The sequence below is a fragment of the Ranitomeya imitator genome, chromosome 6, assembly GCF_032444005.1.
Source record: "Ranitomeya imitator isolate aRanImi1 chromosome 6, aRanImi1.pri, whole genome shotgun sequence".
NCBI classification, from domain to species: Eukaryota; Metazoa; Chordata; class Amphibia; order Anura; family Dendrobatidae; genus Ranitomeya; species Ranitomeya imitator.
This window is the reverse complement of record NC_091287.1, coordinates 180,381,062-180,395,079: the sequence shown is the minus strand read 5'-3', so window position 1 is coordinate 180,395,079 and position 14,018 is coordinate 180,381,062. Positions and strand designations below refer to the sequence as shown.

At 39.7% G+C, this 14,018-nt stretch overlaps 1 protein-coding gene across 2 annotated transcripts; it reads right to left on the bottom strand.

Moving 5' to 3' along the window:
- Positions 1–1,674: 1,674 nt before the first annotated feature.
- Positions 1,675–13,896, bottom strand: LOC138642279 (thread biopolymer filament subunit gamma-like). Of its 2 annotated transcripts, none has more exons than XM_069730354.1 (9): positions 13,146–13,896; positions 12,576–12,636; positions 10,996–11,091; positions 10,304–10,480; positions 7,642–7,767; positions 5,895–6,115; positions 4,474–4,520; positions 2,385–2,420; positions 1,675–1,870 (listed from the first exon to the last, which is right to left on the bottom strand). In XM_069730354.1, exons 1-9 carry the CDS (start codon positions 13,826–13,828, stop codon positions 1,857–1,859), a joined length of 1,461 nt encoding a protein of 486 aa, XP_069586455.1. In that variant the 5' UTR covers positions 13,829–13,896; the 3' UTR covers positions 1,675–1,856. The 2 variants fall into 2 exon arrangements, with proteins under 2 accessions (XP_069586455.1, XP_069586457.1); XM_069730356.1 differs by having other exon boundaries at positions 1,675–1,867.
- Positions 13,897–14,018: the final 122 nt, after the last annotated feature.

Here is a 14,018-nt window from a genome sequence, read left to right as displayed (position 1 = left end):
CCACCGCTGGGATCAGCCGAATGATTCACTGACCGCTGCCATCTTTGTATAGGAGGCGCAGTGCAGGCGCACTGCAGACGCAGTGAATCATTCTGATCCCGGCAGCAGATTCGCAACGTGTTTACAGGCAGAGGAAGCCGGTCACATTAAAGGGGTTTTCCCACGAACGATTTTAAAAAGATGTCTGTGTCTGACCATGTATGGAGCATACCACATCTCCTGGGCAGGGGAGGAAGCAAAAGACAATACTAACATTTCAGCAGGAGATCACAGAGGATTCATTTTGTCAGGTAAAATATTTCACTGACTATTTTAAACAATATTTTACCTTACAAAATGTATCCTCTGCGATCTCCTGCTGTAATGTCAGTATTGTCTTTTGCTTCCTCCCCTACCCAGGAGCTGTGGTATGTTCTGTACACGGTCAGACACAGACAATTTTTAAAATGAACTTTCGCTTGTGTGAAAACCCCTTTAAAAAGCAAATATCAACGCCATCATGGCTCCTCCTAAAAAGTATGCCAATGACAATGAAAGGAAAGCAGCAAAGGCACAACGTCGAAAACAACAACGGGAAAATGAGAGTCTTGAAGAGAAACAGCACCGCTGGGACAAAAATAATGTATATAGCGCATGGGGCAGACAGGTCAAAGAAGAGAGCACAGATGGGAGAAGTCAGCACATGGGAAAAGAGAGAGTGGATAGGTGGGTGAGTACATGGGGGGAGAGATTCTCAACGCTGCAAAGCCTGCCCTCATCGTGACATTACCACCCTCCCAATACGATAGCATCGGGCTTCCATCTTGTATATAATATTCATTATGTTAACTAGGGGGCAGGTCACTGAGGGATCAGTGACCTATCATCAGTCTACACACCAGTAACCTACTGGTAGTATTTTTTTAGGGCTGAGGCAGTGCTCCTACTGTTTCTCCTCAAACTTATGTGCATATTCTAGTCCTTTGGTAGTGTTGATATCCTACTATTGCAATCTTTGGCTCTTTTCATGTAAAGGGCCCATATCCTGCCATCTGCTCCATGCTTTTAAGACTGTGATGTGAGTCACATGAAACCTACTTGTGACAGGTAAGTATGGAGGAGCCATCCTGGAGGAGCTGGACTACCTGTGCAGCCAATGTTATCTAGGTGTTGCAGGGTAAATTAATTTTAAAGTGAACCTGTTAGTTGATGCATGTTGCAGCATGTATCAGGCACTTGTGTTATCTCAGTCAGGTATGTTTGACTGTGAAATGCTGCAGCGTTTCTAGAGAAAAACATACTTTAAAAACTGTCGGCTTTTCCCTACCTTCTCACGTGTCAATCCAGGGCAGCGGGCGGGGAGAAGCAGCCAGGGAACCACCTGTCTGCCTAGTCTACAGTGTGGTCTCTCTCCCTGTTGGCTATAAAGTATGTTTTTCTATAGAAACCGTGCAGCATTTCAGAGTCAGACATACCAATGTAAGATAAGATAACGTAATATAGTGCCTGATACATGCAGCCATGGATTGGACAGTATGTATGGGCTGACTGGTTCCCTTTAACCAGAACTTGTATATTTTGAATTTGGTGCATATACATATTTATATACATAGATAGATATAGATATATGTTTAAATATACCCATACATATGGCTTATGCAATTCATTTTCAAAGGAATGTCACTGAAAAATGCATGAAGAGACAAAAACTATTTATTTTTAGAAAATACATAGAATTTGCTCAGATAATGCAGTCATCATTTAGAAAACAAAAAGAAAATTGCAGTTAGGCTAACAGGACATTTGCCAAGCACAAAAGAAGTAGTATATTGGCATCATCATCTTGCTTTCTCTGAAAATCTGGTCACCTCTTGGTTTCAAATTAAGTCTGCTGAAAGGAAAATGGAAGAAACATTGAAATGATTATACCGCTCTGCTACACATAGGTATATTACATGCAGGAGAATAAGGGTACTTGCATGTGCTGCGGATTTGTAGGGTTTTCCTATACAGTAACTTACCACGACTAGTAATGATGAGCGAATAGCATTGTGCTCAGGTGATCTCCGAATATTTTGTAGTGCTCGGACATTTAGTTTTCATCGCCTCAGCTGCATGATTTATGGCTGCTAGACAGGCTGAATACATGTGAGGAATGCCTGTTTGTTAGGGAATTCCCACATGTATTCAGGCTGTCCAGCAGCAGTAAATCATGCAGCTGATGTGACGAAAACTAAATCTTCGAGCACTAACAAATACTCCAACAACTTTCACTTAATTTGTATGATCAGTTTAAAGCATTTTATCCAATCTAAGAAATACTGGGCCCCCATATCAAGAACATTTGTGTTTTGGCCAGCATGGTAGCCTATAATTTGATTATCTAATTAGTTTGTCCTACTCACCTATAGATGAATCTTTCTTCTGAAAGCCGGCGTCAGCTGTAAAGAAAAGTATAGATCAATTAATTTATTTTATTATAATTATTGATTTTTTGGACTTTATGAAGACAATCAGTTTTATAAATATAACTCCAGCTGTTATCACAAAGTTCTGTGTGGGTAAGAGATGGTATATGGTCATACACGTCCCCTGTAGCAGCTATTACAAGGGAATTTAGTATTATATGATTGATAACCGTTCAAATGAATGACTACCGTATAACTAACTAGGTCTGGTCATTGAGCCAACAGCCCAGATTTTGTTAAGTTTCATTTAGTGTTATTTCTCCTGCCTTATATGATTGACACCACACTGCAGTCAATGGGTAAATTGTTCTGACCATCATACGGGTGGACCCAGCTTAGCTTTTCGGTCTTCTGTTCATTACAGGAACCAAAACACCAGTGTAAACATAGCCTTAAACAAAGTTTTTTTCTGGGTCATAAAAAACACCCAATGAAAAAGCCCCTTTAATATATCCTATGTTATAGGACAACCCCTTTAAAACACAAGCAAACTTTAATAAGCATTAAGGGGGAATTAACATAGTAACATAGTTATTGAGGTTGAAGGAATACTTTAAGTCCATCTTTTTCAAACGATAGCCTAATCTAACATGCCCTAACATGTTGATCCAGAGGAAGGCAAAAAAAACCCATGTGGCAAATAGTAAGCTCCACTTTGGGGAAAAAAAATTCCTTCCCGACTCCACATACGGCAATCAGACTAGTTCCCTGGATCAACGCCCTATCAAGGAATCTAGTGTATATACCCTGCAACATTATACTTTTCAAGAAAGGTATCCAGTCCCCTCTTAAATTTAAGTAATGAATCACTCATTACAGCATCATACGGCAGAGAGTTCCATAGTCTCACTGCTCTTACAGTAAAGAATCCGCGTCTGTTATTATGCTTAAACCTTCTTTCCTCCAGACGTAGAGGATGCCCCCTTGTCCCTGTCTCAGGTCTATGATTAAAAAGATCATCAGAAAGGTCTTTGTACTGTCCCCTCATATATTTATACATTAAAATAAGATCACCCCTTAGTCTTTGTTTTTCCAAACTAAATAGCCCCAAGTGTAATAACCTATCTTGGTATTGCAGACCCCCCAGTCCTCTAATAACCTTGGTCGCTCTTCTCTGCACCCTCTCTAGTTCAGCTATGTCTTTCTTATACACCGGAGACCAGAACTGTGCACAGTATTCTAAGTGTGGTCGAACTAGTGACTTGTATAGAGGTAACATTATGTTCTCCTCATGAGCATCTATGCCTTTTTTAATGCATCCCATTATTTTATTTGACTTTGTAGCAGCTGCCTGACACTGGCCACTGAACATGAGTGTGTCATCCACCCATACACCCAGGTCTTTTTCATTGACGGTTTTGCCCAGAGTTTTAGAATTAAGCGCATAGTTATACATCTTGTTACTTCTACCCAAGTGCATGACCTTACATTTATCCCCATTAAAGCTCATTTGCCATTTATCAGCCCAAGCTTCTAGTTTACATAAGTCATCCTGTAATATAAAATTGTCCTCCTCTGTATTGATTACCCTGCAGAGCTTAGTGTCATCTGCAAATATTGAAATTCTGCTCTGAAAGAAGAGGGCCCAATACTGACCCCTCTGATACCCCACTGCTAACCGCGACCCAGTCCGAGTGTGCTCCATTAATAACTACCCTTTGTTTCCCATCCCTGAGCCAGCTCTTAACCCACTTACACATATTTTCCCCTATCCCCATTATTCTCATTTTATGTATCAACCTTTTGTGTGGCAAAAGCTTTTGAAAAGTCCATAAACACTACGTCCACTGGGTTCCCTTGGTCCAGTCCAGAACTTACCTCTTCATAGAAGCTTAAGGGTAACTTAATTGTATGTATAAGAAAGGGATCACCCAGGCAGACTCAGGTGGATTCATGAAATAATCTTTGGTTGAATTTGATAGATGAGTGTCTATTTTTTTAACCTATGCAACTATATTGAGATGTCTAGAGAGCAATATATGTGTATTATGTTACATACTGAGAAACTATTGCAAACAATGCTTACATGAGTAAGTGAAAGTTCCTCCTGTTAAGACTTCTACATCAGGAAATCTATAGGAATGAAAGAGATAATTATATATGTGGATCATTTAATTCTAGGCATTATTAAAGATGCATAGTACTGAACCTGTAACCAGACGGTAATGGCAACATGCATCTCACACCCACCTAACAGCTATTGCTTTCTGCAGAAACAATGGCAGTTACAACTTCATGTGCATGGCTCTGTGTGGGGTCCATGTAGCACAGATCCTCAATAAATTGCCCTAGGATTAATATATGCCCATACAGTACTTCTGACTTTCTACAGATCATTCTCCCAAATTCTGTGAGGAAAAAGCATGCGTCCAGCACAAGTACTGTATTATAAAGTCATGCAGAGCACTCTGAGACCAGCTTAGTACATACAACTTTGCTGTGTAAGTGAAACCTAAAGGTAGATGCCATGTTTGATTTTAGCACAGTAATAAATTCTAACAGCTCATTGCTTTTGAAGTCATTCTGCCCATCTACAGTACGAGCAATACGTCTGACTAGACAATAATGTTTGAAAAATTGAATAATTCGGGAATGTGAATAAAACGTCTTTTTCATGCAGATTCCGCCTGCAACCCTTTTGAAAAAGTGCTAAGAAATGCCAAAAAGAATGAAGATGTACACAGCAATGTCAGAACGACTTAGCACTGTGCACACATTGCAGATTTGATGCATTTTTGCCACGCAGATTTGCTAGCACCTGAAGCAATCCTGATGCCTTCAAAGTGAATGAGAGACCCGAAGAGTCATGCACACGTGGCTTATTTGTGACTTGCAGACTTGGTACAGAGAATAATCTGCAGCATGTCACTTCTCTGTGCCTTGTTGCCCTGCGTTTTTTACCACTGACTTCACTCAAATCAGGCAAAAACGCATGTTTTTTGCAGCTGGGTTTTTCCTGCCAAGAGATGAAGAAATGTTGCAGAAACTTCTGCATCCATTTACTCACTGTGTGCACATAGCCTTACTGAGCATATGTTCTGTCCTATGTAACTTTTCCTCCTACTTTTGGTTTCTGCAAGATGACTACTGTGGTATTGTAAGTTTATCTTCACCAGAAAACAGACTGAAATACTATAACTTGTGGATCACTGAAATGTCACAGCTTGAAAGATCATTCTTATCTCTGTGCTTTTATTCACTCCCTGCAGAAAGCCTTCAATAGCATGGAATCTGCATTTCTTCAGCCAGCCACACTCTGGTGGTTAAGTGCCGTTTATCTTGGTGACAAACCAAACTCAATTCTAAATCAATTGGTGTGAATATTACGGATTGTATAAAATAGACAGTAAAGCTGAATAGTGTATAGTTTGCTGCTTCATATGTTAGTGTCAGATGTATATTCGTAGGATAATTCTAATAAAAATAGCAACACAACAGTAAACTTACTTGATGTCTTCACCCTCCAACAGCTTCTTGTAGGTGGAGATTTCTACGTCTAATGCTTGTTTGATGTCCAACAATTCCTGGTAGTTGACAATTATCTTGTGAAGTTCCACCTTTGCCAATTCAATTGCTGATTCGTAGCTGGATATCTGTGCCTGGAACTCCGCCACTCCCACACTGGATCTTGCAACTACTTCCGCCAGACTGCTTTCAAGTGTGTAATTCTAATTACATAGTAAAATAGTGTGTTACATCCATTGATTTACCACATTTGAGGAAGATCTCCAATTTCTCCTGTTGAATATCTGTGATGTTTCATAGCATTTCTATTACAAAACTCATTGTTGCTTTAAAAGGAATCTGTTAGTAGGATCAACCGTCCTAAGCTGTCTATAGTGGGGCATGTAAGTCATAGGAAGCTGAATAAAATGCTACTTTGATATCTGCGATCTTATACCTTATTCCAGAGAAATCCATGATTTTCTTATAAGTAAATGAGCTATTTAGGACTGTGGCCTGAATACTGATCTGCATGAGAATCTGCCACCATAGCAGAAGTTATCAGTGTGATATGTGATGGCCACTCTCTGATCTCACTGCAGAGCTGTGTGTGGTTATAACTGACACATATACAGGTTCCTCTCAGATTCAGCTTTCATCTCACATGAAGTCAGTATTGCATGTTTTTATGCAGATCAGTATCCGGCCCATAACCTAGAAGAGGTCATTTACATAAAATAAAAACATGGATTTCTCTGACATTAGAAATCGGATCTCAAATATCAAGGTATCATTTTATTACCCATATAGACTGTTTAGGAGGGTGGATCCTACTGACAGATTAAAAGTCAACTTTTGTATTAAGTGCACATATCACTGACAAATTTGTCCTGTTCATATACCCATTATTAATGGGAATCTGTGATCATTATTTACCAATGATGCCTGTATTAGTTCTACAGTAAATGCTAAATGTGTGTGCTTAAAAACTAAGTGTATTTGTCCCTGCTCTCCCTACAGTCACCGGACCAGTCAGAATGTGATTCAATGACATTGTGCTGGGGAAGCATGCCCATTGCCATGTAACTGACATCACTGTGTGAGCAGGGAGGCTGAGAATAGGGAAGGCTTCTTCTCCATCTCCTTGCACATACATGGATGTCAGTCACACTGCTATGGGCATACTTTACCTGCACAGGGAGGGAGAGCAGGGACTATTAAACTTGGCACTTATATTTAGTGTGAAAGGCTAATACAGGCATCATTACATAGGGTAAGAGGATGCTGCTAAATCTCTTATTACATTCTAATAGTAAATGTCAATGGCAGGTTCCATTTAAGTTCCTGGAGAAGCTATGAGAATAATGCTTCCTCCTCGGTGCATTGAGGGAGTCTGAAGGCACATTGGTAATCTGTTCGGGTAAAGTCACTTGTAGCCACATCTGCTACACGCGGCCATCACCATAACATGCAGAAATCATGCTAGCAGCAGCCAAACTAGAGTAAGTTTACAGTAACTGCACATTATATCGGGAGTTCAGTACATATATTTAATAACTATGTCAGTTGTCTAATTGGCTTTGACTAGAGATGCTCGGAAATCAGGCTAGCTGCTTAGACAATGGCAGACAAAAATAATACAATTATTTATATCTTGTGGACTTAAGAAACAAAGTTAACATTATTTTGAAGGAAGATTAAAAAAACTCTACAATATGTAACATGAAAACGTGGACTCGTGACACATTACCAGCGCTAGAAGAGACTGTAGTTCTGCATTTAGTGTCTGTAATTCTTTCTTTGAGCTGGTAATTTCTGTTTTCACTGAGGCTACAACTTCTGATGTTTTTGCTGTTTCACTGTTTATTTCTTCAATCTGTGGATATAAAAGTATCACATAAAGGTGTTTATCAACTATTGAATCTTGTATTATATTACAGGTACTGTAACCACAATCCACTGATACATCTAAAAGAAAAGTCATTGCATTATTTTTAATTTACAAAATATTTTTTTCACATTGTCATTACTCATATCATATTGAGTATCATAATTAATGTAAAATGTTGAAATATATCAATTAAATGTATTTGGTGCCAGTGAGTAACACCATGTTATCCTTATAATAAGGTATAAAAAGACAAGCCTCCTGAGGAAGCGAATTACAGCGAAACGTACGTCGGGGCTACAAACCCGGCGGGCACCATTCCCACATGGGTAATAATAAATAATAATAATCTTTATTTATATAGCGCCAACATATTCCTCAGCGCTTTACAGTTTAGCAGTTTCAAACACAACAGTCATAGGTAACAACGTTAACAATACAGTAATAAAGCAAAATAAGACAACCCTGCTCGTGAGAGCTTACAATCTACAATGAGGTGGGGGAGATACAAAGTACAGGTGTGTATTTACAATGATGTATTTACAATGATGGTCCAGCCATCTTCATGGAGTGGGGGGTAGATGGAGATACTGAATGGGCTACACACACACACAAACATAAAATGAGTTTGATTAGGGAACGTGATAGGCTGCTCTGAACAAATGAGTTTTGAGCGAGCGCCTAAAACTATGCAAGTTGTGGATGCTCCTAATATCTTGGGGTAGAGCATTCCAGAGGATTGGCGCAGCATGGGAGAAGTCTTGTAGTCGGGAGTGGGAGGTACGGATTAGTGCAGAGGTTAGTCGAAAGTCGTTTGCAGAGCGCAGTGGTCGGCTAGGCCGATAGACAGAAATGAGGGAGGAGATGTAAGGGGGTGCCGCACTGTGGAGAGCTTTGTGGGTGAGAACAAGTACTTTGAATTGTATCCTATAATGAATGGGCAGCCAGTGTAATGACTGGCAAAGAGCAGACACGTCCGAGTAACGATTAGCCAGATGGACAACCCTGGCTGCCGCATTAAGGATAGACTGGAGAGGGGAAAGTCGCGTGAGAGGGAGGCCAATTAATAGAGCGTTACAGTAGTCCAGACGGGAGAAGATTAGGGCTACAGTGAGAGTTTTTGTTGTCTCCATGGTGAGAAATGGGCGGATTCTAGAGATGTTCTTTAGGTGTAAGCGGCACGAGCGGGCAAGAGATTGTATGTGGGAGGTGAAGGAGAGATCAGAGTCAAACATAACACCCAGACAGCGTGCCTGCTGCCGGGGTGTTATTATGGTGCCACCCACGGAGAGGGAAATGTCAGATTTAGGGAGGTTAGTAGAAGGCGGGAGCAGAAGAAGTTCAGTTTTGGAGAGGTTGAGTTTCAGATAGAGAGCGGACATGATGTCAGAGACTGCGGACAGACAGTCAGTGGCGTTCTGTAGTACAGCAGGAGTAAGGTCAGGGGATGACGTGTATAGTTGTGTGTCATCAGCGTAAAGATGGTACTGAAAGCCAAATCTGCTGATGGTCTGTCCAATTGGGGCCCGTGTAGAGGGAGAAGAGAAGGGGGCCAAGGACTGAGCCCTGAGGTACCCCGACAGTGAGAGGAAGAGGAGATGAAGTGGAGCCAGAGAACAGAACACTGAAGGAGCGGTCAGAAAGATAGGAGGAGAACCAGGAGAGAGCAGTGTCCTTAATGCCTAGTGACTGGAGCCTAGAGAGTAAGAGAGGGTGGTCAACAGTGTCGAAAGCTGCAGAAAGATCGAGAAGAATGAGCAGAGAGTGGTCACCATTACGTTTTGCTGTCAGAAGGTCATTGGTCACCTTGATGAGTGCAGTTTCTGTCGAATGTAGGGGGCGGAAACCAGACTGTGAAGGGTCTAGGAGGGAATGAGTGGAGAGGTAACGGGTAAGGCGGGAGTAGACTAGGCGCTCCAGGAGTTTTGAGCTGAAGGGGAGATTGGATAAGATTGGGTAAGCACCTCATGTAGTATAGATCCTGAGCACTTGGCACTTTATTTTGTGGTGGTATTACATGGGTTTCCTGGCAGTTTGTTATACTTTCTTACTTATCTGTGGTAACGCTGGGTTCTCCTGTGCTCTGCTTAGTGGACACTTGTCTATATGGTGTGTGTCAGATTTTCATAGTGAGGGCTGACTCTTTTGATCTATACTTTCATTGGGTTGCTAAAATTGATCTATGGTACCGCTATGTTTGTTTATTTTGTCATCACCAATTTTTTACCATCTTACTGTGTTTTTATGATGTTTTGTATTTCTCAATAAAAATTATATATATTTTTCACTATATTATGTACAGTGTTAAATATTCTGTGGGGCGTCATACTCCGGTGTTTATTATAGGTTCAATTGTTATTGGGAGTTGTCCTGCGGTCCAGAAATTATTTGGACATCTTTCCATTATTGGATATTAGCTGATGTCTTTGATATGTCGGTTTCTGTTAAAATATCCTTATAATAAGGTATAAAAAGACTTATTTTGAACCATGAAATATGCTTTTAGATGTTTCTTGTATGTTACCTTGGCTCTGAAGTATGTCTCTGCATCTTCTTTGTGTTGCACGACGGATTTCTCATAATCTGCCCTTAGTTTATTCAAAGCGCTTGTGAGATCAAAAGACTTGACTGCATCAACTTCAATTAGTGAAACGGATGTATCGGCTGCAGCTCCCAGTTTGCTCTGTAGGATTGACAGTTCCTGAACAAGAAAGGACAACTTATTATCACCACTTAACAGGCACACAAATCTGCCAACCTTCCTGCCATGTGTTTGCTTGCCTCTAACATGACAATATCAAGCCTAGAGTTGAAACCATGCTGGATGCTTCTCAAGTGCATACTGTTTCATAACATTTAATATGTCGACTATTATTTTAACTTAGATCATGATTGTTGTTTTTCCTTTATAATATGTTGGTGCTATGTAAATAACATACAATAATTATCAGATGATCATGGCAGGGTTGCTGCCAATCTACCAAGATCTTTTGGTATTGTAGGTCCTTGGCAGATCTCATAGAAGTGTGAATAGCCCTGATTGAGCTGGTTTATCATATTAAAATATTAACTCTCCCTTTACATACCAATAATGTATTATATATTGTGATATTATATATTATATGTTTTTATTAGATTTCCTAAATTGTCAGAACATTAGCTCAGTGTAAATATTGAAAGCTTTAGAAATCAAAACCCAGCAACACGCAGTCTCACCTCTTCATGTGCCTTCTTCAAAAATTCTAAGTCATCAAGTGCCGCTGAGAATCGTTGTTCCAGTACAGAGCGCAGTTCGGTAGCAGCCTCGATGTCCTGTCGTTTGTAAGTCAAATCAATAAATAAGCATTTAAAGTCGTATCACAATTGTTTAATGAGTAACATCAGTTTTCAGGTAGTGTACCATAAACTGAAAAATTGCTTGGCCAATCATAACCTGATCTGTTGTTTGTAAATGAATTGATCCATACAGAAGCTAAGTAGTAACTTCATTGCTAATGTAACTGGTATACCAATCATCTAAAAACTAGATCAGGCCATTTCTGGTCAAGCATCGACCATATATATGTATTACTGCTGGGTTTAACAGTGTTTCCTCTTTTATTACATTTGAGACTTACACTATATTCATTTACACTGCTTAGTGATAATAGTGCATAATATACAGGCTTCCACCAATGCTTTCTTTTTACGTGCCAGTGAATGCAGATCCACTTTACTCTGTGCTTCTACTCTGTGAATATAAATCTATAATAGCTTTTTTTAATTGATTGATTTATAGCATCTATATAACTTGATTTAAAAAGGACTTGTCACCAGGTCAAAGGTGTCCAGTGTTTGCTCTTATTTTATTCCAGCTGCTCCCCTAAGTATTCAATTTTTTATTTCTTAAAATTTACAATATGGTTCAAGAAATTTGAGCGTTTTCATCTAGTACTAAATTGTCTTTCCATGTGGGTGAGCTCATAGAGTAATAATAGGGATATGTCTCACCAAATCCCGTGAACCTCCCCCCTTGTAAAAAATAGGACTAGATATAAAGGTCCTTATCTCTGGAACAGTACAGCAGATTTGAAAAAAATTAAGAATACTTCAGTGAGCAGTGGGAATAAAATAGGAGCGAAAACTGGCCATTTTTGAACTGGTAACAGGGGCTCTTTAATGATAAAACACATAGCATGTTGACATGGTAAACATGTTAAAGGATTGCACCCAAGGCATCTCCTCTAAACTGAGAGAGTCCAGGAAAAGATTGGACAGGCTACATACTCTACCTTCAACATCCACTGCTGATAAAATGTAGAATTGCATGGTGGTAATGAATAATGGGCATGTAATAAATGGATAGCGGCAGCTCGCCAGGGTCTGTGGTTGGTCTCAAAGTCTTGGCTGGAAGAGATCGATCCTACCTCCATATAGTCCAAATGCCCCTATTAGTCTTTAGTTTAATTTTTAGATATTGATCAAGCATGTCATTGTCATTTTTTTACAGTTTTATTACCTTGTAGTAGATGAATTGATCACATACTGTGCTTCATTTGCTACTAATAGATATTATAAACACCCTGATAAAAGAAACTAATGGACTCTTTTGTTTAGTGTGTACCAGGTAAAAGGCCCAAATATTGTTGCAAAACTAGATACGGTAATATTAATGTTAGAATTCCATTAACTGAAAACAAATGGCCAGATTCATTATAAATATGACACCATATATTTATGTCCCTGCACTGAAAATAGCCAACAAAATATTGCCTGAAATGTCATTGTTACACAGTAGAACCTCCTTATGAGATTACCCGTTTCATTGCTCCAATGTCGGTTTCCAGTTGAAATTTCACTCCCAATTCTAATTCGTATCTAAAACAAGGAATGCAAAAATTTATTCCTAGTAAACATAACATTTCCAATAACCCGTAATATCTAGTGCTGAACTGACACTGTGATAATGTTTACTTGCTACACAATGTCTAAGACTATCACGTTTCTTTCATTTTTCCCACTGCCGTAATTTACTGCACCAACCAAATGTTACATTGTAGTGATTGAAAGGATTTTACAGAAATTTCCACGACAAATTGTATATATTTCTTGTAAACTATTTTTTTGCAAGGGTGCATCAGTGTAGTTGTCTTTAATTGTTAGAAATTAAAGTAAAATCTTGTGTGTTTAACTGATTTTCCTATTGTCTTTGCGATGTGGTAAATGTGACCAAGGTAAATGTATATATGTAATAATAGATTTGTTATAATAGCAATATCATTTTTTTATGTGTTCTTTTTTTTCTTACGATGACAATAAATAAAACAATCAATCAAAATAATTTCACAAACTTGGATTGATTTGAAAGGAATGATTTTCCTACTTACTTGGTCTTGAGTTCTTCTGCAGCGCCTCTAACGTTATCAAGCTCAATTTCATGTCTGACATTTTCCAGAGTTAGAGTTTCCACTGTGTGTCTCAGATCTGTAAGTTGGAGCTCATAATTTACTGGAGAAGAGGAATCTGGGGCAGAGGATGCTGTGCCTCCTGTTAATAAGTTCAGCTGGGTCTGTAAGGTCTGATTTTCAAGTTGTAACTGCTTAACTTTCTCCACATAAGAATAAAAACGTTCATTTAATCCTGCTAGTGTCTGCTTTTCTGTAGCCCTAGAAAGTAGCTGGGGTACAACACGTGGCCCACCTACATTCAGAGTTGAGCTCAGGCCACCAGCAGTCAATGAGCGTCCCAAACTGAATGCTGCACTACCTCCAAAACCACCTCCATATCCTGCTCCCAAACCTCCTCCAAATCCTGCTCCCAAACCTCCTCCCAAACCTCCTCCATAACCTCCTCTTATTCCCGCTGCACCTACAAATCCTGAGCCACCACCCAAGCCAAGGCCACCCCCAAAACCTGCTCCTCCGATTCCAAGACCCCCACTGCCCAAACCAATTCCTCCTGCACTTACACGGGAGAAACCTCCAGAAGAAGCCCCATGGCCAAGAGAATAGCCTGACCTCTGGGATGAGGAAGCTGCCCAACTAAGAGAACCTGAACCTGAGACTGACATAATGGCACAAAAGGATGAATTAACCCAGATTTAAAATCCTCTTCCAGAATGTTTCAGTGGAAACTATGAGCTGACATGCACCTAGTTTTTATACCTTTCACTTGTCACTTGACACTCCTGCTTTGCCTAGAGACAGCGTCCTAATTTTTTGCAGAATTGTGAATTTTTAGCGTCTGCCTTCAAGCAGAAC

What these genes read in the sequence shown, in the direction of transcription:
- LOC138642279 (XM_069730354.1), bottom strand. Translation starts at nt 13,828, where the DNA reads ATGTCAGTCTCAGGTTCAGGTTCTCTTAGTTGGGCAGCTTCCTCATCC. An exon ending in TGAAGAAGGCACATGAAGAG is followed by an intron (nt 10,481 to 10,995) that starts GTGAGACTGCGT and finishes TTTCTTGTTCAG; the next exon opens with GAACTGTCAATCCTACAGAG. An exon ending in TACAGTCTCTTCTAGCGCTG is followed by an intron (nt 6,116 to 7,641) that starts GTAATGTGTCAC and finishes CTATGTAATTAG; the next exon opens with AATTACACACTTGAAAGCAG.